Source organism: Felis catus, chromosome X (genome assembly GCF_018350175.1).
Source record: "Felis catus isolate Fca126 chromosome X, F.catus_Fca126_mat1.0, whole genome shotgun sequence".
Taxonomy (NCBI): Eukaryota; Metazoa; Chordata; class Mammalia; order Carnivora; family Felidae; genus Felis; species Felis catus.
In genome coordinates, this window is record NC_058386.1 from 21346929 (window position 1) to 21373891 (window position 26963).

The 26963-nt window shown below is 37.5% G+C and overlaps 1 protein-coding gene across 1 annotated transcript; it reads left to right on the forward strand.

Moving 5' to 3' along the window:
• The first annotated feature begins 22437 nt into the window (after positions 1 to 22437).
• On the forward strand, positions 22438 to 23340 carry FELCATV1R3 (vomeronasal 1 receptor felCatV1R3). The gene has a single exon (NM_001167475.1). The coding sequence runs from the start codon at positions 22438 to 22440 to the stop codon at positions 23338 to 23340; it is 903 nt and encodes a 300-aa protein (NP_001160947.1).
• The last annotated feature ends 3623 nt before the right edge of the window (positions 23341 to 26963 follow it).

Below are 26963 nucleotides of genomic sequence, written 5' to 3' on the forward strand. Positions count from 1 at the left end.
TTGCCTTTCAGGGTACGTGCAAACACATGGCAGCAAGGAGAAATGGGCAAAGCCCAACCTTTCCTTCTTTGAGGAGCTCTGGCAACAGATGAAGCGTTGAGCCTTTGGACATACTGTCTTTGTCAGTAGATGTTTGAGAAGACAGTATTCCTGTGGCAGAATGCTCTGTGGATAGCTGGTCAATTTTTTACTCTCTCCCAGAGCTGTTGAGAAAATAATATTGATTTGTGAGAGAATCCAAAACGCTGAAAAAGCTGACAGAAAATATAACTAAATACTCAAACAACTCTTTTACAGGATTCAGATAGACATGAAATGCATGCAAATCACTTTCCTGGCTTTTGTGATGAGTTATCTAGTGTGGAGAGTTGAAATAATAAGGAGGAGGAGCCTTCTTGATTGTTATCCAAAAAAAAAAGGAACAGATTAAAGAGTCCAGATGGGGTCAGGGCCTCTGGTTAAATCCTTTTCTTTTTATTTCTGTTTTCCTCTTGGCTGTGGTTATGCTAATACCATTTGACGATAAGCATGGGGCTCTGGCACGATGCGAGAGCACTGCATTTGGAGAAAAAGAAAGGCTCTCATAAAAAAAAAAAATTAATCTTCCCAGGGCTCCTGAGATGGATGGGGACCAAGAGCAAGCTTGACTCAAGTTCCAGCTTCATGTTGCCCAAACTGCCCTGATCTTGGAGATTTTGACTGGAATCCTGTGATAGGACCCAGGAATCTGTGTTTGTAACAAGTACCCAAGTTGCAAACCTGATACTGCCAGTTTGCAAAACATCATTCTTGTGTATCTATTCAAAAGTGAAGTTTATTTTTAAATGTACTTAGATTTCCTGCTTGTCCAGCCAGATTTAGGTTGCAATGACTCACCTACATAAATATGTTTTTTAAGGCTTGGGAACACTGCTCTCAGCATTTGGGAGAACACATTAAAAACAAGAACAAGAACAGCAAGAACAACAACAACAAACCAACTTACTGTATTGAATTGAGAAGCTGAAAGGCAAACACCTGGCCTTTTCTTCCCAATTATTCTGCTTGGACTGGTAGACTTTGGGATGAAATGTATTCACATCAAAAACCCTCCTTCTTGCTCCTTCCTGAACTATGCTTCTTTTTTCCCTTTAATATATAACATTTATTGCCTTTGTCTAATTATGAAAATAATTCGTGCTCAATGCCAAAAATCCCAAAGAAAAAACAAAACAAAAATCTGTAATTTCACCACCCAGAGATAACCTTGCTATCTGTTTTCTAAAGACACGGTGATGTGTGCTTCTTGAGGCTTGTAATTACAATACATCATGACCACTTTGTGAGAAACAGTAATTGTAAGTTAAATCAGGAACGTTAAAGGTAACCTATAGAAACTAAAATTTCACTCCTACTGCATTTTCATATCTAAAGAAATGCTGATCTGTCAAACTGTCCTTCGAATTCTAAGAGAATCCATATTTTTAGAATTTATAATGTCTTCTAAAGTTGTCATGCGTTATATTTTTTTCTGTAAAGAGTTTAGATATCTATCATTCATTCATTCATTATATAATCATTGAACATTTATGATGGAGATCCATCATTTAACAAGACTGATAAAGTCTGTGCCTCCAGCGAGTTTGTTTTCTGGGATACGCGCAAGAAATAATAAATAAGCTATTAACAAACATTTTCAGATTTCTTGGTATTGGGTGACCAAAGAAAGTCACGTCTTCACTCTGACACCAGCGTTGACACCTAAAAGATGAAAAGGAACCCAGTCTTGGGAGAAGGAGAGAGTCTGTTTCCCTCAACAAAATATGTTGCAAAGTGGTTTTGGTTTGATTTGGTTTAGTTAATCTGCTAGGTGAGAACTGATGTAGATTTAATTTGCTTTTCCATCAGTTTGAGAGAAGCTAAATATCTTGTCATATATTTAAGGGCTATTTTTGTATTTTGGGGGGGGGAACCATCTCTTTTGCTCATTTTTTGAGCAAAATAATTTTGCCTGTAGAGTTTATGATCTCTTTTTCCCTCAAAAAAATTTTTTTTAACTTTAAACAACAAAGGTTTATTTCTCAACCGTGGTACTTGACTACTAAGAGTTGGAGTTCTATTCCACATTGTCCTCAATCCAGGATTCACATTAATTGAGAAACCTCCCTGGAATATTACTTGTTTTAAATAATTTTTTTTACTGTGGTAAGAACATTTATGTGAGATATGTACCCTCTTAATGAATTTTCTTTTCTTTAAATTTTTAATGTTTATTTTTTTATTTATATTTGAGAGAGAGAGAGAGAGACAGTGCAAACAGGGGTGGGTCAGAGGGACGGAGACAGATTCTGAAGCAGGCTCCAGGCTCTGAGCTGTCAGCACACAGCCCTGTGTGGGGCTTGAACTCATGAGAGTGAGATCATGACCTGAGCTAAAGTCGGACGCTTAACAGACTGAGCCACCCAGGCACCCCTCTTAATGAATTTTCAAGAATACAATATAGTGTTGTTAACTCTGGGCATGATGTTGTACAGCAGATCTCTAGAACTTAATCATCTTGCATGACTGAAACTTTATACTCACTAAACAGCAACACCATTTCCCCTAACCCCCAGCCCTTGGCAACTACCATTCTGTTCTCTTCTTTTATGAGTTAAGCTTATTTAGATTGCACATAAAAGTGAGATCATACAGTATTTGTCTTTCTTTGCCTGGCTTGTTTGTTTCACTTAGCATGATGTCCTTCAGGCTCACTCATGTTGCAACAAATGGCAGAATTTCCTTCTTTTTAAAGGCTGAATAATATTTCATAGTGTGTAGGAGCTCGTGTATTACATTTTATTTATCTCTTCATCTCTGGACAGACACATAGGTTGTTCTCTATTTTGGGTACTGTAAATACTGCTACAATGAACAAGATAATACAAATATCTCTTTGAGATAATGATTTTATTTTCTTTGGATATATATCCAGAAGCGAGATTGCTGGATCATATGCTAGTTTTGTTTTTAACTTTCTGTGGAATCTACATCCTCTTTTATATAGGGCTTTCCCAATTTACATTCCCATCCATAGTGCACAGGGGTTCCCTTTTCTCCACATCATTGCTGACACTTGTTATCTTTTTAATAATAGCCATTCTAACAGATGTGATGTGGCACACTTTTGTGGTTTTGACTTGTATTTCCTGGATGATTAGTGATGTTAAGTACCTTTTCACATACGTGTTGTCTATTCGTATGTCTTCTTTGGGAAAAGATCTATTTAAGTCCTTTGCTCATTTTTAATTGGAACATTTGAGTTTTTGCTGTTGAGTTACAGCATATATGTTTTGGATATTCACTCTTATCAGATGATCTGGTTTGCAAATGTTTTTTTTTTTTGCCATTCCATAGGGTGCCTTTTCCCTCTAATGATTGCTTAAGTATTTCATCCATTTTGAGTTGATTTTTGTATGTGATGTAAGATAAGGGTCTTTCTGAGAATTATTTTCGTTCAGTCTTAGGGCCTTTGTTGTCCTCTTTTCTCCACTGCATTTTTTCCTGGGTCACCCTAGCTTTCTGTAAATGCTTGAGGAGGGAACTTGGAAGATAGCTCTAATGGAAATTGGTGTTTATTTTCCCACTTAGAGGTAATTTGATGTTTAAAAAATTTTTTTGTGTGTTCTAGTTATGATGATCTCATGGAACTTGTGTGATTTTATAGTTCTTGTTAATCTGTTGTTTTTTAGAGGATATGCAAAAAAATTCTGACTTAGGTTGTTATAGTTACCTTACTGAATTGCCATTTTTTAAAACAGAAACTTCAGCTCACATCCAAAATACTATTGTTCTCATAGAAAAGCTCCTGTCAGTATTCAAAAATGCTTTAACTTTTTCCTACCCTAGTCAGAGCCATAGCTGATAGGAAGACAGAGGAGTAGAAAATAGGGACCTAAGACCAATACAAAAGCTATTACAGTTTCTCAGAAATGCATTAATTTGTCAAAAATGAGTAATAGTAGTAAGTTTTTCCTATAATGGGATTAGCATTTTCTGGCAGGACTTTTAATAATACCAATTTTTTATATACTTTCAAAGAACTTTGATATCAATTGAATTATTTACTTATGATTTAGGAATTAGTTCTTATAGGCCTTCTGGCTATCACTTAGTGCAAAGACAAAGCATGTAATTCAGATAATGTCACTCTGTTCTTACAGGCTTGTTTGTAGCCCTATAAATATTGGCCAGAAATGATTTACCCTGCCTTATTACCACTGTGCCTTTAACGTACTTTTAAATGAGAAAAGTAATTGCTTGACCTATATAATGTCTGGGGGGGAAGTGACTTCATATTACCAGTTATATTTGGGAGTTTGAAAATAATAGGAGGTATTGGCATCCTAGTTCTTTAAAATTATACTTCACTGACCTTGAAAACAGTATTTTTGGTGACATTACTCTGATAATTTTGTTTATCAGAGTATTATTAGATAGACTAATTGCCTTTGTAAAGGATTAGTGTGATAAGATTATATCCTTGATGTGATACAGTTGTATCTTAAAATAAAGTCATAACTATATTTTTTAGTAAAAGGCAAAAAATGTATTCGGTCAGAAGAGCAACTACAGTATCATCAGTGTTAAGTGTGTTTGCATTGTTGTAAAAGAGATCTCCAGAAATTTTTCATCTTTCAAATCTGAAACTCTGTACCTACTAAACTCCCTTTCCCCTCCTCCTAGCCCTTGGTATCCACCATTCTGCTTTATATTTCTATGAATTTGACTACTTTCGATACCTATTATAAGTAGAATCATACAGTATTTGGTTTTCTGTGGCTGGCTTATTTGACTTAGCATGATGTAAGAATTTACAGCATAGAGAAAGGCTTTTATGTTATGTAATCTTATAAACTATGAGGCAGAGTATATGACTATGCTAAATTGATTAATAATGTGAGGGTAGGTCCATAGATTGTACACTAACAGTTTAATTCTGATTAAGATTGGATGGACCAAAAATTAATTACTATTACTGACTTTTGTGTCTATTTCACAAAGTAGAGATACCTAACCATAGTTAATATTGAAGACCAATGAATGGATGAGAGACCTACATTCTAAATTTATCTGGAAGAAGTAGGTAATGGAGTGTTATGAAAGGAAATGAATCATTTTTAAATCAAAGTAATTTAAAATAGTGTGTACACACACACACACACACACACACACACAGCTGTATGATGAGAGATTATTTGCTTCTGGGAATTCTGACATTTTGCAAATATTCTTGATTCAGATTGTTCTGATTTTTTATTTATGCATCAGTCATAGAGTTTTTGGACCCACTATAGTTGTAGAAAAGTTCTTTCTATATAGATCCCTATGGGATTAATTTGAATTTATTAATCCCCTTTCCAGATGTGTTAAAGGAATAGTGATGTCACTTTGGTATTGAGTAATTTGCATATAATAGATATCCTTTTTAAAATTATTTTAATTTAAAAAAAATTTTTTAATGTTTTATTTATTTTTGACAGAGAGAGAGAGACAGAGCATGAACAGGGGAGGAGCAGAGAGAGAGGGAGACACAGAATCCGAAGCAGACTCCAGGCTCTGAGCTGTCAGCACAGAGCCCGACGTGGTGCTCGAACTCACAGACCACGAGATCATGACCTGAGCTGAAGTTGGACGCTCAACCGACTGAGCCACCCAGGTGCCCCAATTATTTTAATTTTTTAATTTTTATTTGAGAGAGAGTGTGTGAGTGAGGGAAAGGAGCAGAGGGAGAGAGAGAGAATCTCAAGCAGACTCCACACTCAGCATAGAGCCCAATGTGGGGCTTGATCCCAGGACCCTGGGATCATGACCTGAACTGAAATCAAGAGTTGGACAGATGCTCAACCAACTGAGCCACCTAGGTACCCCTAATAGATATTCTTATAATGGAAGCCAGACTTAAACTTTGAAGTAGTTACATAACTTGGAGAAATGGAGATGGGAAATATAATCTGTATCTAAGATAAATGGATTTAGTGTTTTTTACAAACCCTGTCTTGAGGAAATTCAACAACTGAGAACTTTTAAAAAATACCTGCTTAGTATCTTCCTTTTGAAAAGCTCCTCTTTCCTTTTATGTTTAAAAAGAAAGGTATGGAGGAGGAGGAGAATAGCAAGTTGGAGAATTATTATTTTTTCTTGGCCAATTAGAAGGGGAAATATGTGATTTCTCAGATAAAGAGGATATTATTTTTTTCAGAAATCTAGGTGTATCCAGTCACTTGTAAGCTAAGTAAAAACTGTCAGTGATTTCATATATATACAGAGTAGCAGGATTGGACCAGCCTTTTCTCTTTTCCTGTGTAATTATTAGTCTCTACTGTTATTTAAATTTGCCATATATTCCCAGTGAATAGTTTTAGATAATCAATTTTATGAATATTGATCATGCATTGAATTAGTAGTTCAGAATAGATAATTTGAGAATTTTAAGATGAAACTGTTTGTGAGAATTATATTAAACAGAAATTAATGGGGACTACTTAAAAAAACATTAAAGTGGCAGCTTAATGTCTTCAAAGAAATAAAAGACAAGATTGATAATCTCAGGAACAAATTAGAATCTCTCGAAAAGAACCAAATGGAAATATAAATGAAAACTACAACAATTGATTTTGATAATTCATTGGATGAATTTCAAGAATTTTAGATACTGAGAAATGAAGAATTAGTTAACTGGAACGTAGGTCAGAAGAAAATATCCAAAAGGAAACATCAAGACACAAAGGAATAGGAAATACATAAAAGAGCATAAAAGACAAAGATTCAATAAAAATTTCTTACATACATTTAATTGCAGGCCCAGGAGGAGAGAAGATACATAATGGTTCAAAAATAGCATTTGAAGTGATATTGGCTGAGAATTATAATAAACTGATGAAAGACATTAATCCATGTACTCAGGAGCACTATAAAACCCAATAAGGATAAATATAAAGAAACATACCCCCCACAATGAGGTGAATCATAGCAGACTCTATAAAGACCCAAACCAGTGGGGAAGTATTGAAAATATTCAGAGAAAAGAGATATATGACCTTCAAAAGCAGCAATAATAATACAACTAACTTGTCAATCAAAAAAGTAAGCCAGAATATAAGGGAATGATATCTTTAAAGTTCAGAAAGAAATTAATGGTTAATCCAGGATCCTATATTAAGTGAAAATATCCTTCAAAAATGTAGATAAAATAAGAACATTTTCAGAAAAGCAAATACCAAGAGAATATGATACCAACAGACCCAGAAGGAAGGTTGAAAATGTAGTAAGAAATTAAGAGTAATGGAAAAGGGAAATATGTGGAAAAATCTCGGTGAATATTAGATGTATAAAACCAAAATAATGTATTCTGAGTGTTAAAACATATGTGGCATTAAAATGTAAAATAGAGCTTAAGTTGATAGTAGAATAAATATTCTATGGTTTTCTCATTGTCCAAAGAGTGGAAAATGCATCAATTTATGTTAAACTTAGTATGTTAAGGAAACATGTTAAAATCTATAGGCTAACTACTAAAGCAGTGTAAAAGAATGAGCAATTACCAAACTAACAGAGGAGTAAAGTAACAGACAAACACAATTTCATTCTATTCAAAGAAAAGCAAGAAAAAAGAAAAAAAAAAGGAATTCAGACATAGTGAGACAATGGGAAAAAAAATAGTGTAATGGTATATTTATACCCCAGTATGTCAACAACTGCTTTAAATTCCAAGGGCCAAACTTTCCAATTAGAGTAAAACATTCTCAGACTGGAACAAAGAACAGAACCCAGATTTCCATTCCTTACAAGAGATAAACTTAAAATATAAAGGTATAGAAAGGCTGAAAGTTAAAGGAAGAAAAAATACACCATGGAAATGCTCATGCCTCTTTTTGCACATGCACACTCAAAAGCTAGTATAACTGTAATAATAACAAAGTAGAATTTAAGGGGAAAAAGTGTTAGTAGGCAATATAAAAAGATACTGCAAAAAGATAAAAGTCCAGTTATCAAGGAAGATAAAAAAAATTCTAAATCTGTGTTCACCTAATAGTGTATGTTCAAAATACATAAAGCCAAAATTGACAGAATAACGCAGAGAACTAGATAAATCCGCAATAATGATGGGAGAGTTTGTTTTAATTTTTTTCTTAAGACTTTGTTTTTAGAGCAGTTTCAGGTTCACAGCAAAACTGAGAGGAAGGTAAAGAGATTTACCATATATTCCCTGTTCCCACGCATGCGTGACTTCCCCCATTACCACCATCCTCCATCAGAATAATATACTTGTTAAAATTGATGAACTACATTGACACATCATAATCACCTAAAGTCTATAGTTGACATTATTGTTAACTCTTGGTGTTGTACATTGTGTGGTTTTGGAAAAATGTATAATAACATGTATCCATTGTTATGGTATTATAGGGAGTATTTTCATGGCCCCCAAATCCTTTGTGCTCTACCCCTAATCCCTGGGAACCACTGATCTTTTTACTGTCTCCATAGTTTTCCCTTTTCCAGAATATCATACAATTTGGATCATACAATATATAACCTTTCACATTGGCTTCTTTCATTTAGTAATATGCATTTAAGTTTCCTCTTTGTCTTTTCATGGCTTGCTAGCTCACTTCATTTTAGCACTAAATAATATTCTGTCATCTGTATGGACCACAGTTTATATCTATCCATTCACCTAATGAAGAACATTTTGGTTGTTTCCAAGTTTTAACAGTTATGAATAAAGCTGTGTGCAGGTTTTTGTGTGGACATAATTTTCATTCCCTTTGGGTAAATACCAAGGAATGTGATTGCTGGATTGTGTGGTAAGAGTATGTATAGTTTTTAAAGAGATTGCTAAACTGTCTTCCATAGCAGCTATATCATTTTGTATTCCCACCAGCAGTAATGAGACTTCCTTTTCCTCCACATCCTCATTTGTATTTGGTGTTGTCAGTATTCTGGATTTTGGCCATTCTAATAGGTGTGTGATGGTATCTCATTGTTTTGATTTGAATTCCCCTGATGACAGATGATGTGGAGTATCTTTTCATATGTTTATTTGCTATCTGTATAGCTTCTTTGGTGAGGAATCTCCTAAGATATTTGGCCTTTATTTTCATTTCATTATTTTCATATTGTTGAGTCTTAAGTGTTCTTTGTAAATTTTGATAACAGTCTTTTATCAGATGTGTCTTTTACAAGTATTTTTTTTCCCTAATCTGTGGCTTCTCAATCTCTTGACATCATCTTTTTTAGAGCAGAAGTTTTATTTTATTTTTATTATTATTATTTTTTTCAATATATGAAATTTATTGTCAAATTGGTTTCCATACAACACCCAGTAGAGCAGAAGTTTTAAATTTTTATCAAGTCTTGGTTATCAGGGATTCCTTATGGATCATGTCTTTGGTATTGTATTTAAAAGGCATCACCAAATTCAAGGTCATCTACATTCTTCCCTGCATTATCTTGTAGGAGTTTTGTGGTTTTGCACTTTACACTTAGGTCTGTGATTCATTTTGAGTTAATTTTTGTGAAGGGTGAGTGGACCATTTCTAGACTTTTTTTTTGCATGTGTATCTCCAGGTGTTCTAGCAACATTTACTGAAGAGACTATCTTTGTTCTATTGTATTGCCTTTGTTGTTTGGTCAAAGATCAGTTGACTATATTTATGGTGATCTGTTTCATTGATCTCTATTCTGTGCCATCTATTTGTTTATTCTTTTGCCAGTTATAACGTTTTGATTACTGCAGCTTTATCGTAAGTCTTGAAGTTGGGCAGTGTTTGTCCTCCAGGTTTGTTCTTTTCAATATTGTGTTGGCTATTCTGAGTCTTTTGCCTATCCATGTAAACTTTAGAATCATTTTGTCAATATCCATAAAATAACTTGCTTGGATTTTGATTAGCATTGCATTGAATTTATGAGTCCTTTTGGGAGGAACTGACATCTTGACAATATTGATTCTTCTTATTCATGGAGCATGGAATATCTCGCCATTTATTTAGTTCTTCTTTAATTTTATTCATCAGAATTTTATACTTTTCCTCATGGATATCTTGTGCATATTTTGTTAGGTTTGTAAGTGTTTGTTTGGGTTCAAATGTTAATAGTGTTGTGTTTTTAATGTCAAATTCCACTTGTCCGTTGTTGGCATAGAGGGAAGAAATTGAGTTTTGTAAATTAACCTTGTATCCTACGACCTTGCTATTATAGTTTATTAGTTCCAGAAGTTTTTTTTTATTCTTTCAAATTTTCTATATAGATGATCATGTTATCTGAAAACAATGACAGTTTTATGTTCTCTTCCCAATCTATATACCTTTTCTTTTCTCTTCTTTTCTTGACTTATTTTATTAGCAAGGGCTTCTAATACAGTGTTGAAAAGGGGTGGTGAGAGCAGACATTGTTGCCTTGTACCTGATCTTAGAAAGCTTTGCGATTCTTACCGTTAAGTATGATGTCAGCTATAGGTTTTTTGTAGATGAACTTTATCAAGTTGAGAAAGTTCCTGTCTATTCCTAGTTTTTTTAAATCATGATTCACTGTTGGATTTTGTCAAACGCTTTTTCTGTAACTATTGATATCATATGATTTTTCTTTTTTAGTAGGTTGATGTGATGGATTGCATTAATTGATGTTCAAAAAATAATTTCTTCCAATAAAACAAATAGGTATGTTAGTATATCTAAGTTTGGCTTAAAGTAGAAAAATACAGTTTTCCCTTTACATTATTTCTAAGGAGAAATCCCAAATATACTGAAATATATCCTAAAACTACTGAGAGACTTAAGCTACTTTTCCCTGGGCATATCCCGCTTACACCCCTGTTAAAAAGCTGATAGGTATTACACAGTTAGGATAATTGTAGCACTTTATCAAATTGGCAGATGCTCAGTAATCATTTTTGTCCCCATTAGGCAACAATAGGTACAAAATAAAAGGATACCTGTTGGTGTCCTTACAGCTGTCTGAATTGGAAGGCACTAGCACTCATCATTCCAGACAGTGGGTGAACCAAAGGAGCACTGACATTTTTCATGAGGAGAGCTGCATATAAACATTTGGCCCATCCTGGAGACTCCTACTGCCCAGACAAGTGATTCTGTTGAGGCAGTTCTTCTCCTGCTGTATTTGTAAGCTCCAGATTATTTATAAAGCTGTGGTACAAAAAACTAAAATTAAAATCAAAGACCCTCCGGTACTCTGCAATTGTGAGACAAAGCATTAGAGGGAAGTGTTTTCAAACTTAGGAATGCATTATTTCAGCTTTAGTACATGTAGATGCACAATATGCTAAGTGGCTTTTTCAGGCAAATAGTTAATTATCCAGTGACCCAGTTATGAACAATCCATTCATGAGGAAATAGTAAGACTCCTTACCTTATTATGAGGGGTGGTTTGTTTTTCAACTTTACACCGATTTATATACCCACATACTGGAGGCAATAAGAAAGGAATTAGTCCATTTAACTTTTATTAGATTTTACTGCATAGAATATAGCGATAAGGAAATAATGTTTAAAAATATGCTGTGTCCTAGATATTAAAATAAATTCATTGTTCAAAAATATCACCCTGGGAGAAGGGACTTATTACATGGATGTTACCATTGCTCAAACATTTTTGAAAACCATTCCTGGAACTTCCTTGAAGCTAGTTTATGTGTCATGCAAGAAACTAATGAATGAATATACTGATATCTCTTATCAAACTCAAGCACAATTTTCTAGTATTTAGAAGCAAAAACAAAGTCGCTGGAAATAATCTTGTATTTTAAGCATAATAAGCCTAAGTTGAAAGCAGTATAATCGTATTAGAAGTCTCTGTTTTGAACTGGTTACTGGATGGGTCTATGCAAATTAGTGAAATATTTAAATTGTTGCCATTAAAAAATGACAGTCGAGAATATTGATGTATTGTGAACACAGGACAAAAACAGTAATCTGATATATGTCTTAATTTATTAAAGAATCAGTTTTTGTCTTGATGAATACATAATTGCCTTGTGTGTTAGTGAATACTCAGAGGCTTTTGGAATTAATTAATTTTAAAAAGTTGAGAATTCACTTAAATTGATACTATAAATTTGCTTCGTAAGACTCTGTCTTTATAATCAGTACCAAGTGATACTTCAGCTTAGCACCTGCCCAAATGATTAAAAATATGGAACGCAGCCTGGATGATACAAATTGTTCTAGTTATATATTCTTGTCCTAGTTTAAACATTATCCCATGTATTTATTTCTTACCATGTATCCACTATGTGTGTTTATGTGTGTGCGCACATAACACATTATTTAGCAGCATTATTTTTTTTTAATTAAAAAACATTTTTAATATGAAATTTATTGTCAAATTGGTTTCCATACAACACCCAGTGCTCATCCCAACAGGTGCCCTCCTCAATGCCCATCACCCACTTTCCCCTCCCTCCCACCCCCCATCAACCCTCAGTTTATTCTCAGTTTTTAAGAGTCTCTTATGGTTTGCCACCTTCCCTCTCTGTAACTTTTTTTTCCCCCTTCTCCTCCCCCATGGTCTTCTGTTAAGTTTCTCAGGATCCACATAAGCGTAAAAACATATGGTATCTGTCTTTCTCTGCCTGACTTATTTCACTTAGCATAACACTTTCAAGTTCCATCCATGTTGGTACAAAAGACCATATTTCATTCTTTCTCATTGCCAAGTAGTATGCCATCGTATATATAAACCACAACTTCTTTATCCAGTCATCAGTTGATGGACATTTAGGCTCTTTCCATAATTTGGCCATTGTTGAAAGAGCTGCTATAAACATTGGGGTACAAGTGCCCCTATGCATCAGCACTCCTGTATCCCTTGGGTAAATTGCTAGCAGTGCTATTGCTGGGTTATAGGGTAGATCTATTTTTAGTTTTTGGAGCAACCTCCACACTGTTTTCCAGAGTGGCTGCACCAGTTTGCATTCCCACCAACAGTGCAAGAGGGTTCCCATTTCTCCACATCTTCTCCAGCATCTATAGTCTCCTGACTTGTTCATTTTAGCCACTCTGATTGGCGTGAGGTGATATCTGAGTGTGGTTTTGATTTGTATTTCCCTGATGAGGAGCGACGTTGAGCATCTATTCATGTGCCTGTTGGCCATCTGGATGTGTTCTTTAGAGAAGTGTCTATTCATGTCTTCTGCCCATCTCTTCACTGGGTTATTTGTTTTTGGGTGTGGAGTTTGGTGAGTTCTTTATAGATTTTGGATACTAGCCCTTTGTCCGATATGTCATTTGCAAATATCTTTTCCCATCCCGTCGGTTGCCTTTTAGTTTTGTTGATTGTTTCCTTTGCAGTGCAGAAGGTTTTTATCTTCATGAGGTCCCAATAGTTCATTTTTGCTTTTAATTCCCTTGCCTTTGGAGATGTGTCAAGTAAGAAATGGCTGCGGCTGAGGTCAGAGAGGTTTTTTCCTGCTTTCTCCTCTAGGGTTTTGATGGTTTCCTGTCTCGCATTCAGGTCTTTCATCCATTTTGAGTTTATTTTTGTGAATGGTGTAAGAAAGTGGTCTAGTTTCATTCTTGTATAGCAGCATTATTTACAATAGCCAAGATATGGAAGTCTCCCAAGTGTCCATCGACGGAATATTGTTCAGCCATAAACAAGAATGAAATCTTGCCATTTGCAATGACGAATTTGCTAGAGAGTATGATGCTAAGTGAAATAAGCCAGAGAAAGACAAATACCATATGATTTCATGCATATGTGGAGCTTAAGAAACAAAACAAGCAAAAGGAAGAAATAAGAGAGAGACAAATCAAGGAATAGACTCTTAATTATAGAGAACAAACTGATGGTGGGTGGGGGATGGGTGAAACAGTTGCTGGGAATTAAGGAGTATCCTTGTGATGAGTACAGGACGATGTATGGAAGTGCTGAATTACTATCCTGTCCACCTGAAACTAATATAACATTGTATTTTAATTAACTGGAATTAAAATAACAACTTAAAAAATAAAAATAAAAACCAGATTTCAAAATCTAGTTCTCTTGCTTCTCTTCCTCACTCGGAAGGTCGGGCATTCCTATCTTCATCCAGAAACAAGTTGGGTCAAATGCCCCCTGTGCTCTGTCATTCAGCACTGTCCCCATCACTTCCTATACCTTCCTGACACACAGGCCTAGGGTCAGTTGTCATTTATCATCTAACACCGGGCCTGAAATCCTTGAATAAGTTCTAAGGATTTTTATTTTACCCTTAAGGTCAATGGGCACGGTTTTAAGCAGGTTTTAAGTAAGGTGGTGTGAGGTCATGGAAATGTGGCTGGCTCATTTGGGGGAGATTATTCAGTTCCCGTAAGGATAAGTGTTTGTTTGCACATGGTTGCTTCTCGCAAGCTAGATATAATGGTTGTTTGCTGTCTGGCAGGTTTGTGATTTTCCCCCCTCACTTTTTGACCAGAAAGGAGTCACATTGTCTCTGATGCTGTTAACCAGCTTGTTTTGTGTATTTGTCTACTGAGTGTGATTTTCTTAGCTCCTGGAGCTATACTACATTGTGGGAAACTGTGATGTTGGACCCCTATGGCTATAACCACCAGAGTTTAGTTCAGGAAGCCCCTTGGATTGCCAGTGAGTATGAAGTGAATGATGATACTGTTCAAATGCCTTCCTCACTGTTCTCCTGCATGGCCAAGCATCCCAGCTTTTTAGACCCAGCCATTAAACATTAAGGTGACAGAAACAAAATTAATATGACAGAATGACAGTGTTGCTTTTGCTAGAACTAAATGATGCAAATGCCTTTAATTAGATTCAATTCCATATGCCTAGAGAGTAAACTCTTCTTCTAAAAAGATAGAATACTAATGTCTTGCACTGATGAAGAGCCTTTCATCTGGCAGTTTTCCCACGTGGTTTATAAACCAATATGACACCGTAAAAGCAAAGCGGAGAGAACTTCAACCACAAATGGAATGTAACGACTGTTTAATGGTGTATAACAAAACAGTCGGGCAGGAACTATAAAAAGCTATTTAAAACATCATTAATATGTGTCCTGAGTAGAAATTGTTATTTTATACATGAAGTTAAATTTTAAGCAGAGTAAGTTTTTGGAGAGTGAGAGCTAGCTGTTTTAAGTTCTGAAGCCAGAACAATAAGTAGTCTCCCAATATGTAAGATATAGTTACACTCGACCTACAAAGGTGATTTGAGCGGGGGAGGGGAAGAAGAAGGAGAGAAGGAAGAACTAAGGTCTACGTACCTCCACATGCCCGCCCTCACAGTGATCTTGCCAGATATGTTATTAGTGGCACCGTAGAGAAAAGTGAGGCTCATAGAAAGTGAGGAATTTACCCAAGATAACCTTTACTGAGTGAAACTCGAATTGAAATTAGATCCGTTTGATTTCAAGCTCCTATTTTTCCCTACTTGCCAGACTACTTTTCACTGCAGCTGTTGACACCTCTTATGCTCTGAAATAGAAGTTCTGTTTTCTATGTAGCAGATCTTTTGTCTCCCTCCTCAAAAATTTAGATTACATGTTCTAGAAGCATATGGAGGAGCTGGTCTTGTGACAGCTCCATATGCTTCCTCAGGCAACACTGGCTCATGCCCCCTAAATAGTGTACATACGGTCTCTGGCTTCTGGTTGCTGCAGGGTAAGTTCCTTGACTTTCCAAGGGCACTTTCCCCAAGTTGCTCGAGGGTTTGGGAACGTGGCTCATTGTCTGGGAGTGGGACTGAGAGTTCCAAAGTCATCCTTGTCATTCTTGAAGAGACTCTAGGGTCCCAATGCAAACATGTTTCCTACCTCCACATCCCAGAGCTACAGAGGTTCTGGACTACTGTCTACTGTGTCTCTACGATGGGCGATATTAAGTTAGCTAGTAACTTCTTGCCTCCTCACACTTTTCCAGGGTGTCTATTCTTAAGTGATTTCCTTTTACTCTTATAAGGCAAATGTATTCTTTCCTTGCAGTCTCCTCTTCTTCTGATTTTGATAGTTGTATTATAATCTGCATTGCTAGAGCATACAATAATTACCTGCTCTCCTTATCCTCATTAAAAGAAGAAAAAATGTAGAAAACTGATATTTTTGCATATCAAATTGCATGCTCCCCTTTTCTGCTACTCATGTTTAAGTAAGAGAAGTTTACCTGTACTTTTACGAGGAAGTTCGTGCGGGTTCGACCAGGATAGCTTTCCAAGCTGCAGAGCTCTTGGGCTCCCTCTTCTCGTGTTACTTTGACATATTAAAAAACATGGTCTTTCAGGACACCCGGGTGGCTCAGTTGGTTACGGTTCATGGGTTCGAGCCCTGTGTCGGGCTTTGTGCTGACAGCTCAGAGCCTGGAGCCTGCTTCAAATTCTGTGTCTCCCCCACCCCCCGCCCCTTCCCTGCTCACGTTCTGTCTCCTTCTCTCTCAAATATGGATAATAAAACATTTAAAAAATTTTAAAAAATAAAAGAAAAAAACATGGTCTCTAAGTGCAGCCATCTGCCCAATTATTTCTGAAAATTGCCTCTATTGGCTTCCCGTCCCCTCATCCCCCAGATCTGGACTATCCGTTTTCCTCCCTCAAAGTTCTTGCCCTGGGATGTCCTCATTGCAGAGCTCTTTCTCAGAAGCTTGTGGGATCAGGCTGCCCAGCAAGTGAGCCCTCCCTGTGGTGCTCTCGGACTCACCTCACATGTGCAAATGTGTGTCTGAGAAGCCCCCTCCTGTTTCTGTCGTTTTTCTCAAATTATTCCACTGAGCCTTCCCTCCTCAGGAGGGACTCCTCCTCTTTGTGGTGATGATTTGTTGGCAATTTCTCGGTTCTCTAGCTCTTAAGACCACGAGAGATCCCTTGGTCTTTTCTCCTTTTGTGCAGAGCTGCTATTCCCACATTACTCTTGCATCCAATTTGTATTCTGGGTTCATGTAGATTGATTTCAATTAATTTTTTTCTATGCTACCTCCTTGATTTTTCTGTTTCCAAGAAGAACATAGGGAGATTGGAAGTCTATGCTGTCTCCCCCGACATCGTGCCGAAGGGCAGCAACCTCTTAACTCGTCTTCCTGCTTCTGCTCAGCCTCCTCACCTTAGTCTATTTGCAACCTAGAATGAGCCTGTAAGTTAGACCATATTTGCTGAAGACTCTTTAGAGGCTTCCCATCTTATTCAGAGAAAAGCCAAGGTCCTCATCAGGATCACCAAAGCCCTCTGGTCTGACCTGGCTCCTCCTTTCCTTTCTCACCTCATCTCCTTCTATTCTCCCTCTTACTCTCTCTGCCTCTTCATTCTTTCACCAGAACTCTGACCTGCTTCAGACCTGGGGACTTTGCATTTGTTGTTCTCTCCGTCCTGAATGAACTTCCCTGAGATACCCGCTTGGTCCACTTGCTTACTACCTTCTGGTCTTTTCTCAAATGTCGCCTTTCCTGAGACCTTCTGTGCCCATCTTATCTAGTATGGTACACTCCATGACATTTGCTAACCCCTTCACCCCTTCTCTTCTCACTTTTTCTCTGAACACTCACTAGCCTACTAAACATTTTATGATTTTTGTTTATTTTCTGTCTGCCAAGGATTAATGTCTTTATTTCCAGCCCTTAGAACAGTACCTGGTGCAGAGTAGGTTCACGTTAAATATTAGTTGAATGCGCTAGTAGGGGTAGGAAAAGAGGCAAATTGTGCTAGGAAAGTTCAAGTTGAAGAGTGGTTGTATCTGGCTAGGCATAGGAGGCAGGGATAAGGCAAGAGCTGACTTTGAACTAGTTCTCAAGGGATGAGTGAGATTTAAACAGGTTTATCTGCTGCTGTGATTTCACAGAGGTCTGCATTTATTTTAGACAGATGTGTGACATGTTAAAGAGGTAGAAATGACAGGGTGGTGAGGCAGATGAAGTTGTTAAAGTGATGCCAGGTTTGAGTGTGAGTGATTTGGAAGGTGATGGCTCTACATGTGTTGAAGGCAGATCTTAAGTTTGGATGGGGCTTTGTACCTTTCAGGGTTCTTGATTGCAAGAAACATAAACCAGGCCTGGCTATGATAAGAAAAAAAGAAATTTTCTGGAGGAATTGGGGCTTACCGAGTTGATAGGAGGTGTCTTAGCGCTGTATGAAAAATACCACAAACTTGTGGCTTAGAAGCAACATTTATTTCTTATACTTCTGGAGGCTGGAAAGTCCAAAATCATGCGTGGCATTTGGCAGATTTGGTGTCTAGTGAGAGCCAGCCTCTTTGCTGATGACCATCTTCTCCCTGTAATTTTACATGGCAGAAGGTCCAGGCTAGCTCTCTGGCGTCTCTTTTGTAAGGGTGCTAATCCCAATCCAATCAACTCCACATATCATCACCTTGGGATTTAGGATTTCAATACCTGAATTTTGAGGGGATACAAACATTCAGACCCTATCAGGAGGTTTGCAGAATCAAGAGCTGGCCAATAGGAGCTACTGCCGAGGTCACGTAGCAGGAGCAACCTACTGTAATACCCCTGAACTGAATATTGCCCCTAGGTATTTCCCAATACATTCGTCCATTTTCCTGCTAGTGGAAATCTGTTTCCAGATTTTTTTTTAATACAAAGTACTGTATGGGTATATATATGTTATGGGTATATATGTGGGTTATATATGTATGAGGGGAATACACACACACACACATATACATACACACACATACATGTTTTCTGGCACAAGCTTCTCCATGGAGCGAAATTGCCAGACTATCAGATATGTTCATACTCAACTCTATGAGATGATACTAAATTGTTTCCAAAACGATTATTCCAGTTTGCACCCCAACAAAATTGTATAAATGTCCATTTGCTCTATATCCTCACCCACACTTCATATTTTTTACAAATTTTATTTAAAAATTTGCAGTATCATAAAGGTTACTCTTGTAAATTACTGTTGTGCTATGACTTTTTTTTTTAATTTTTTTTCAACGTTTATTTATTTTTGGGACAGAGAGAGACAGAGCATGAACGGGGGAGGGGCAGAGAGAGGGAGACACAGAATCGGAAACAGGCTCCAGGCTCCAAGCCATCAGCCCAGAGCCTGACGCGGGGCTCGAACTCACGGACCGCGAGATCGTGACCTGGCTGAAGTCGGACGCTCAACCGACTGCGCCACCCAGGCGCCCCTGTGCTATGACTTTTGACAAATGTGTACAGCCACGTGTCCACCGCCGTAATCAGGATGCAGAACAGTTCCGTCGCCCCAATACATTCCCTCCGCTCCCTCTTTTTAGCCACTCCCCTCTCCATTTCTGGGCTCTGGCATTTGTTGATCTGTTCTCCATCCCTATCATTTTGCCTTTTCCAGAAATGTCATGTAAATGGAATAATACAATATGAAGTTTCATGGGTCTGGTTTCTTTTCCTCAGCAAAGTACATTTGAGAGTCGTCTATGCCGTTGCATATATCAGTACTTCATTTTTGTTGTTGTTGTTGGGTATCATTCCATCTAAACAATGTGTTTAAATAATTCCATTGTTTAGATGGAATGATACCCAACACTTGGTTTGCCCATTTCCCAGTTGAGGATCATTTGGGTTGCTTCTGTGTTGGTAATTATGAATAAAGCTGGCGTTAACAATTGGGTACAGATTTTTGTGTGGACACGCTTCCATTTCTGAGGGAAATACCTAAAAGTGGGATTTCTTGGGTATATGCTCACTATATTTAACTTTATTAGAAACTGTAGAACTGTTTTGCAGAGTAGATTTGTGCGACACGTACGGTAACGAGAGTTCCAGTGGCTCTGCATCCTTGTCCGCACTTAGTGTTGCCATTTTAAAAAGTCATCCTAATAGATGCATGGTGGTACCTCACTGTGTGGTTTGTTGGCATTTCCCTGAAGACAAGTAATGGTGAGCATCTTTTCATGTGCTTATTTGCCGTTCATATTTCTTCTCACGCCAAGAGTTCTTAGATATGAGGCATAAAAGAAAATAATGTAGTAAACTGGACTTTAGAAAAATTAGTCATGTTTAGGTAGACATGAATGCTGTCTAATAGAGTGAAGAAATGTAGATTCTATTATCTGCATCAATTAAACATTTTGGTGGCATCACATATGACCACAAGGAACGTATTCTCCTTTTCCTGGAGGATAGCAAAACATTAGAGCCTGAGGAATGAGAAAAAAAAAAGGTAGGTAGAATTGAGGGATGTAACAGGTTGAAGGACAGGAAAGTGTGACTCGAGAAGGCAGTCTCCGAGCTGGGAATCAGTGAGCTGGAGCCGAGTTTCAAGTGATTCCAATGCCTGTGAAGGGGCCCTGGCTAGGGGTAGAGATGACGATGCTTAAGGCTTAGAAGATCCAGGGCTCCAAGGCCAGAGGGGAAAAAGGTGAATCAGTAGAGGGATGAAGGAACCAAAGACATAGGCAGAGAATGAAATGTGCAGATTATGAAGCACTTGTTGGAACCATTGAGGAAGGGAGTATCTGCCACATGCAGACATGAACCCCAGATAATCTAGTCTATGTACCCTGCTTAACCCATTCTTGTCTTCTCCAGGTGTTCTCTGTTTATAAATAGATTTTCATGGAATCATTAACATATGAAGCATCGTTCCTAAGAATCATTAATACTTTTCTCATTTTGGGTAGTATTCTATAGGGTGTAAATTTAAATCTCTCCTAAGACTGACTGTAGGGAACATAAAAAAATCGGCTTTTGACATCCAGATAGAACACAGTCACTGTGTTGTAGTCAGACACCTGCCATATCACAAAAGCTTTCCTCCCATTCTTACTGCCTTCGGCTGCCTGGTTTCCTCTTTTTTTAAGTTTATTTATTTATTTTGAAAGATAGAGAGAGGGGGAGAGAGAGAGAAGAGAGAGAGAGAGAGAGAGAGAGAGCAGAGGAGGGGCAGAGAAAGAGGGAGAGAGAGAGAATCCCAGACAGCTTCTGTGCTGTTAGTGCAGAGCCCAAAGCTGGGCTTGATCCCACAAACTGTGAGATCATGACCGCCAAAATCAAGAGTCGGGTGCCCAGCCTACTGAGCCACTCTGGTGCCTCAGGTTTCATATTTTTCTTACAAGCCAGATGTCTGTGCATAAAATACTATTTATCACAATAATGTGATAAACTGTGATCCTCAGACATATAAACACCTAAATGAATCAGCCTGAAGATGCATTTAAAGATGTGTATTTTGTAAAATGTTTTTGATAGTTTCTTTTTTTTCACTTTCTGCTTTATCATCCTGAAGTAATATGTCAGAATGCATCCACAAGCTGATTCTGCATTGTATTCATGTGTTATTTTATAAAGTGAAGTTTATGTTGTATGACTGTCTTTGGTAATCATTATTTTTATCGGGGGGAGATGTCATCTCTCACGTGTTTGTCTGTGGTTTGCCTAGGTCTCTGCCAGTTGGTGTGAAGGGGTACAATACATTGCCCTTGGGGGATTACAGCCTAGCTGAAGAGAAAGAAGAAATGCTCATAGCAGCCAAATTTAGTACCATAGGGTTTAGACATTAATTATACACTGTCATATCGTTTCTAATCATTTTGTGGGTGTTGGAGGCAGTTTATGAGCTGAAGAATCACTGAAGTGTTTGTGGAATTTTGGTTGTGGAACTGTGATTTTTTAAATAACTTGGGGAAAGGAAGAAGAACATTGTAGGATGGAAAAACTGAAAAAGAAATACAGGGATGCGTACACGCGCGTCTGTGTAGGTGTGTGTAGGGAACAAGTGAGGAAATAATGACCAAAGGGTTGGAAGAGGATTTGAGAATCTGGATATCGTAAAGAGTTGAAATACAAGTTCAGTGGGAAAGAAGGTGAAGAGAGAGAAGTCTGGATTCAAAGGAAGGATTTTATTGTTCAGGATTTCAGGAAGCAGTGATTTGTGTTGAAGAGGTCCCAGTTCAAGGTTATGTTTCCTTCATGGCTAACTTGCAGATTTACCCCCTTTAGAATGTCTTTCAGATTAAACTTAGCATTTTCTCTTTTTCTGAATGGTGCTTATGTTTGAGTGTACATTGACTTAGCATCCAGTGATTTCATATATGTTTGTTTTATCTTCCCAAATAGATTTAAGTTATATCTTTTTTTCTTTTTTTAGTTTTATTTTTTTTATTTTACATCCACATTAGTTAGCACATTAGTTAGCATATAGTGCATTACATGCACATTAGTTAGCATATAGTGCAACAATGATTTCAGAAGTAGATTCCTTAATGCCTCTTACCCATTGAGCCCATCCCCCTCCCACAACCCCACCAGTAACCCTCTGTTTGTTCTCCATATTTAAGAGAGACTGTATTTCTAATACTCTATACAACAGAGGTTTACTTATTAATTGGGTGAAGTAATATGGATAAAATGAAAACTGTGATGTGGCGATGAGTATGACAACAAAGTAAATGATATTGTTGATGTGAGACCTGTTTCTTCCAGATAAAAATGTTTTTTCTTTGTGACCATGAAGATCACATCTTCCGTTTACATGACTATTAAAATACGACAATATCTACAAGTAGTCATAGGAATCTCAGCCAACAGCTTCCTCCTTCTCTTCTGCATCTTCACACACCTTCTGGATCGCAGGCCTAAGCCCACCAACCTGATCATCTGTCACTTGGCATTTGTCCACATGATGAAACTCTTCACTGTGCTGTTGTCTACAGACCTGTTGGAAACACTAAACTTTCTGAACGATTTCAAATATAAGGCTTTATTTTGCATGAACAGAGTGACACGATGTCTGTCCATGAACATCACCTGCCTCCTGAGCATCCTCCAGGCCTTCGTCATCAGCACCAGCACCTCCTGGTTGGTCAGGTTTAAACATAAATGCACAAAATGCGTCTTCCATCCTTTTATTGTCTTATGGTTTCTTAGTTTGTCTCTCAATAGTAAGTGCATCTTGTATACTGCTGCTTCTTCTAACATGACCCAGATCTATCTACTGCATGTCAGTAAATACTGCTCGGTTTCCCCCACACACTCCATCATCAGGGGACGGCTTCTCATTTTGACACTACCCAGGGATGTTTGCTTTATAGGCGCCACGCTGCTCTCTAGTGCATATATGGTGATTCTCTTGTCCAGGCATCGGAGGCAGTGCCAGCAGCTACACAGCTCCAGCCTCTCCTCGAGGGTCTCCCCAGAGAGAAGGGCCACCCAGACTATCCTGTTGTTGGTGAGTTTCTTTGTAGTCGTGTACTGGGTGGACATCATTATCTCCTCCTCTGCAACTGTGTTATGGAGATATGACCCGGTAATCCTGGATTTCCAGAAGCTTGTATCCAATGTGTATGCCACTGTCAGTGCATTGGTGTTAATTTGTTTGGATAAAAGGATAAAAAATGTGTTTCAAAAATGTGGAAAAATTACGATCAATTTATAAGTACTTATTCGTGAAATATTTATACCCCAAAATGATTATTTTTGCTTTAATTTCATGACAGATAAAATTTTGATAGCCAGATAAAGAATTCACAGGTGTTTTTATAGCTGAACTATTGTTCATTTTATGCTCTTGGGGAAAGAATTAACAAGAAAACAATTGGGAAAAAATAATGTCTAGTTTCATTTTCCATACTGTGACACTTTCTCTTCCTCCTCCTTCCACATTTAGAGAAGATTGTGAAATAGTTGTCTTATCCTGATAATTCAGCATAATCTGACCTTAAAATCAGATAATTATTAAACATCCTTCTATCTACAACCTTAATTTTCATTGTCATATAACCTAATGTATTCATATCAGGGATAGGGAGATTTGGTTCTAGATACCTTAGGAATAGGAATAACTATTTTCTTACAAATCCTATTAACCCAATTGATTCAAGTTGAACCTGGTTCACTCCCCTTTCTTTTCTTTTCTTTTTTTTAGACTTGTTTTTAGATTTTTAAAATCTAATTTCTTGTCACATTGGTTTCCATACAACACCTAGTGCTCATCCCAGCAAGTGCCCTCCTCCCTGCCCATCACCCACTTTCCCCTCTCCCCCACCCCCCATCTACCCTTAGTTTGTTCTCAATCCCTAAGAGTCTCTTATGGATTATATCTTCTAGATTAAATATAAAAGACTCTTGTTGAAATTTGAATCAGAAAACTTGCTTAGAGGTCACCTACTCCAAAACCCTCTGTAGTGGCCATTGACCTCTACCCAGAATGCTGTGCCTCCCACAGCTTCTATGTTCTTTTGCTTCTAAAGACCTCTACGTGTGACTTTCTTCTGAAGGATGGCCAGGACTTGCACTACTGGAGCCCCTTTGCCCAGACACACAGAGCAGGAAGTGCCTGGGACTTTAGTGTTACGGTCCCACTCCTAGTCCCACCCTGCAACAGGGCATCTTGGCCAATGACTGACAGGTGTTGAGTATGACTCAAGTAGGGCAGTGTTGGAGCTTTTATATGTGTGACTGGAGCTCCCCTGGTCAGGGTTAGGCTGGGAGTTTACCTGAGATCACACCCTTGTTTGGATTTTTCCCTTTCTGACACCCCCAACCTTCGTCTTTCTTGGGAGCATTTGTACATGAATCTGCATCTTAAGGTTCTTTGGGAACGCTGGCCTAAGGCATTCTCGTTTTACTATGGGGAAAATGAGGCCTAATGTGGTTAATGTGCCTAGAGTCATGCACAGCCTAATTCTGGACCCAAATCTCTTGAGTCCATGTGTATGCTCTTTTAACTTCTTAGTAGTTCGAGGCATGCAATAGACATATAATAATTTTCTTTGAATTTACAAATAAGTGATGAGTGCTTTGTGTGCAAGGCATTTTACTGGCTACGAAAGGAGGCATGAATTTGAGATGTAATTCTTGCCTTCCAGAAGCTTAAAAAAGAAGGGCAGTTAGATTGCTATTGGAATCCAGAAGAACAAGGGATGGGGGTATCATGCGTGATTCAAGCAGGCAAAGAGAGGGAGACAGATTCAAAAATGGTGTGTGACATCTGGATTGGGGCTGAGAGGGTTAGGTTTATTTTTATTTATTTATTTATTTATTTATTTATTTATTTATTTATTTATTTATTTATTTATTTATTTTCAACATATGAAGTTTATTTTCAAATTGGTTTCCATACAACACCCAGTGCTCATCCCAACAGGTGCCCTCCTCAATACCCATCAGCCACCCTCTCCTCCCTCCCACCACCCCCCCCACCATAAGAGACTCTTAAAAACTGAGAATAAACTGAGGGTTGATGGGTGCTGGAGCTTTTCATATAGAATGTCAGACTGAATTCTTAAAAACCTTTGAAGCCAGGAAGCTAAACCAAGGATTCACCATCAGATTTTACCTGCAAAACCATTCTAATCAAAGCTATTATGATATAGCCAATGTTTTCAATTGTGCAGAATCTTACTGAACTTATGTAACTAACTATACTGTCATGAAATAGATACTCAAGAGTTTCCCAGTGCTGGAAGGATCTGGTTGGAAGAAAAAAACCACAAAGATACACTTTACCAAGTTGTTGTAAGTCATAAATAGCTTCGCAGAAAAAGTTTTCTCAAATCTGGATGTGTCAAGTAAGAAATTGCTACGGCTGAGGTCGGAGAGGTCTTTTCCTGCTTTCTCCTCTAGGGTTTTGATGGTTTCCTGTCTCACATTCAGGTCCTTTATCCATTTTGAGTTTATTTTTGTGAATGGTGTGAGAAAGTGGTCTAGTTTCAATCTTCTGCATGTTGCTGTCCAGTTCTCCCAGCACCATTTGTTAAAGAGACTGTCTTTTTTCCATTGGATGCTCTTTCCTGCTTCGTCAAAGATGAGTTGGCCATACGTTTGTGGGTCTAGTTCTGGGTTTTCTATTCTATTCCATTGGTCTATGTGTCTGTTTTTGTGCCAATACCATGCTGTCTTGATGATGACAGCTTTGTAGTAGAGGCTAAAGTCTGGGATTGTGATGCCTCCTGCTTTGGTCTTCTTCAAAATTACTTTGGCTATTTGGGGCCTTTTGTGGTTCCATATGAGGGTTAGGTTTAAATACAAGTTTATTTCGAAGTTGTTGACATTTTCAAACTTGATATAGTTTACTTCTTTTTGTGTCCTACCATTTTCACCCATCATTGGGAACATTTCCATATTATCATAAAATGGCCTTCAAAATCACATTTTAATGAGTTTCACTAACTTGTATAAGTATATTCAATATATTTACTGAAACTTCTGTTACTGAATATTTAGATTTCCCTAAGTTTCTGATTATGGAATGATACTGCAGCGAAGATCTTTGCACATAAACATTTGCGTACATTTCTGAGAGTATTTGCCAAGGATAAATTACTGGAAATATAATTATTGGGGTAACTTTCTTGTGCATTTTTGAGACATATTGCTCAATTGCTTTTCAGAAAAGATTTACTGTGCCAGCATATCGCTTCTCAGTGGCACATGGCTTGTTGCTTCTCCTGAAGTTCTCTAGTCGTTCATTGATTTATTTGTTAATGTACAAAGTATTTGTTGAGCACCCACTAGGCAGGAGACCACAGACAGTACCAGGTGGCACATCATTGTCATGTAGAATTTCTTAGTTTTCATTTACCATTTTTTCTCTCTTCCATTCACAGTATTCAAATTTTGCTTTGTCTCTGCCTTGCTAGACCCATGGCCCCATGGGTTTCCTTTTTGAATTATTTTCTTAGTTCTAACCAGGAGTTATTTTATTTCATTCTTTGTTGTTCTTTTACTTTTGTTCTTTGCTAGCATTCCATTATTGATCAGGGTCACAGTATCTTCTCATATCTCCCTTCATGCTTTCTGTTCCCAGTGGCTTTTTTCCCTGTTGTTTTATTTGATTTCTATCTTTCATTGCAAACACTTTCCTTAACTGCCTGGCATGCTTTATCTAGTCACATTTAAGAATGGGGCATAAATAATCACTGTAAAAATAATTAGAGGCTTAAACTTATGCCATGCCTTGTTTGTGTTTGCATTTAATTCTCACAACAATTCCATAATATAAATTCTGTGATTATTCCCATTTTATAGATGAGGCATGAGAGGTTAATAACTTACCAG

Excerpts from the sequence above, each read along its gene's own strand:
- FELCATV1R3 (NM_001167475.1), top strand. The coding sequence starts at position 22,438 with ATGACTATTAAAATACGACAATATCTACAAGTAGTCATAGGAATCTCA.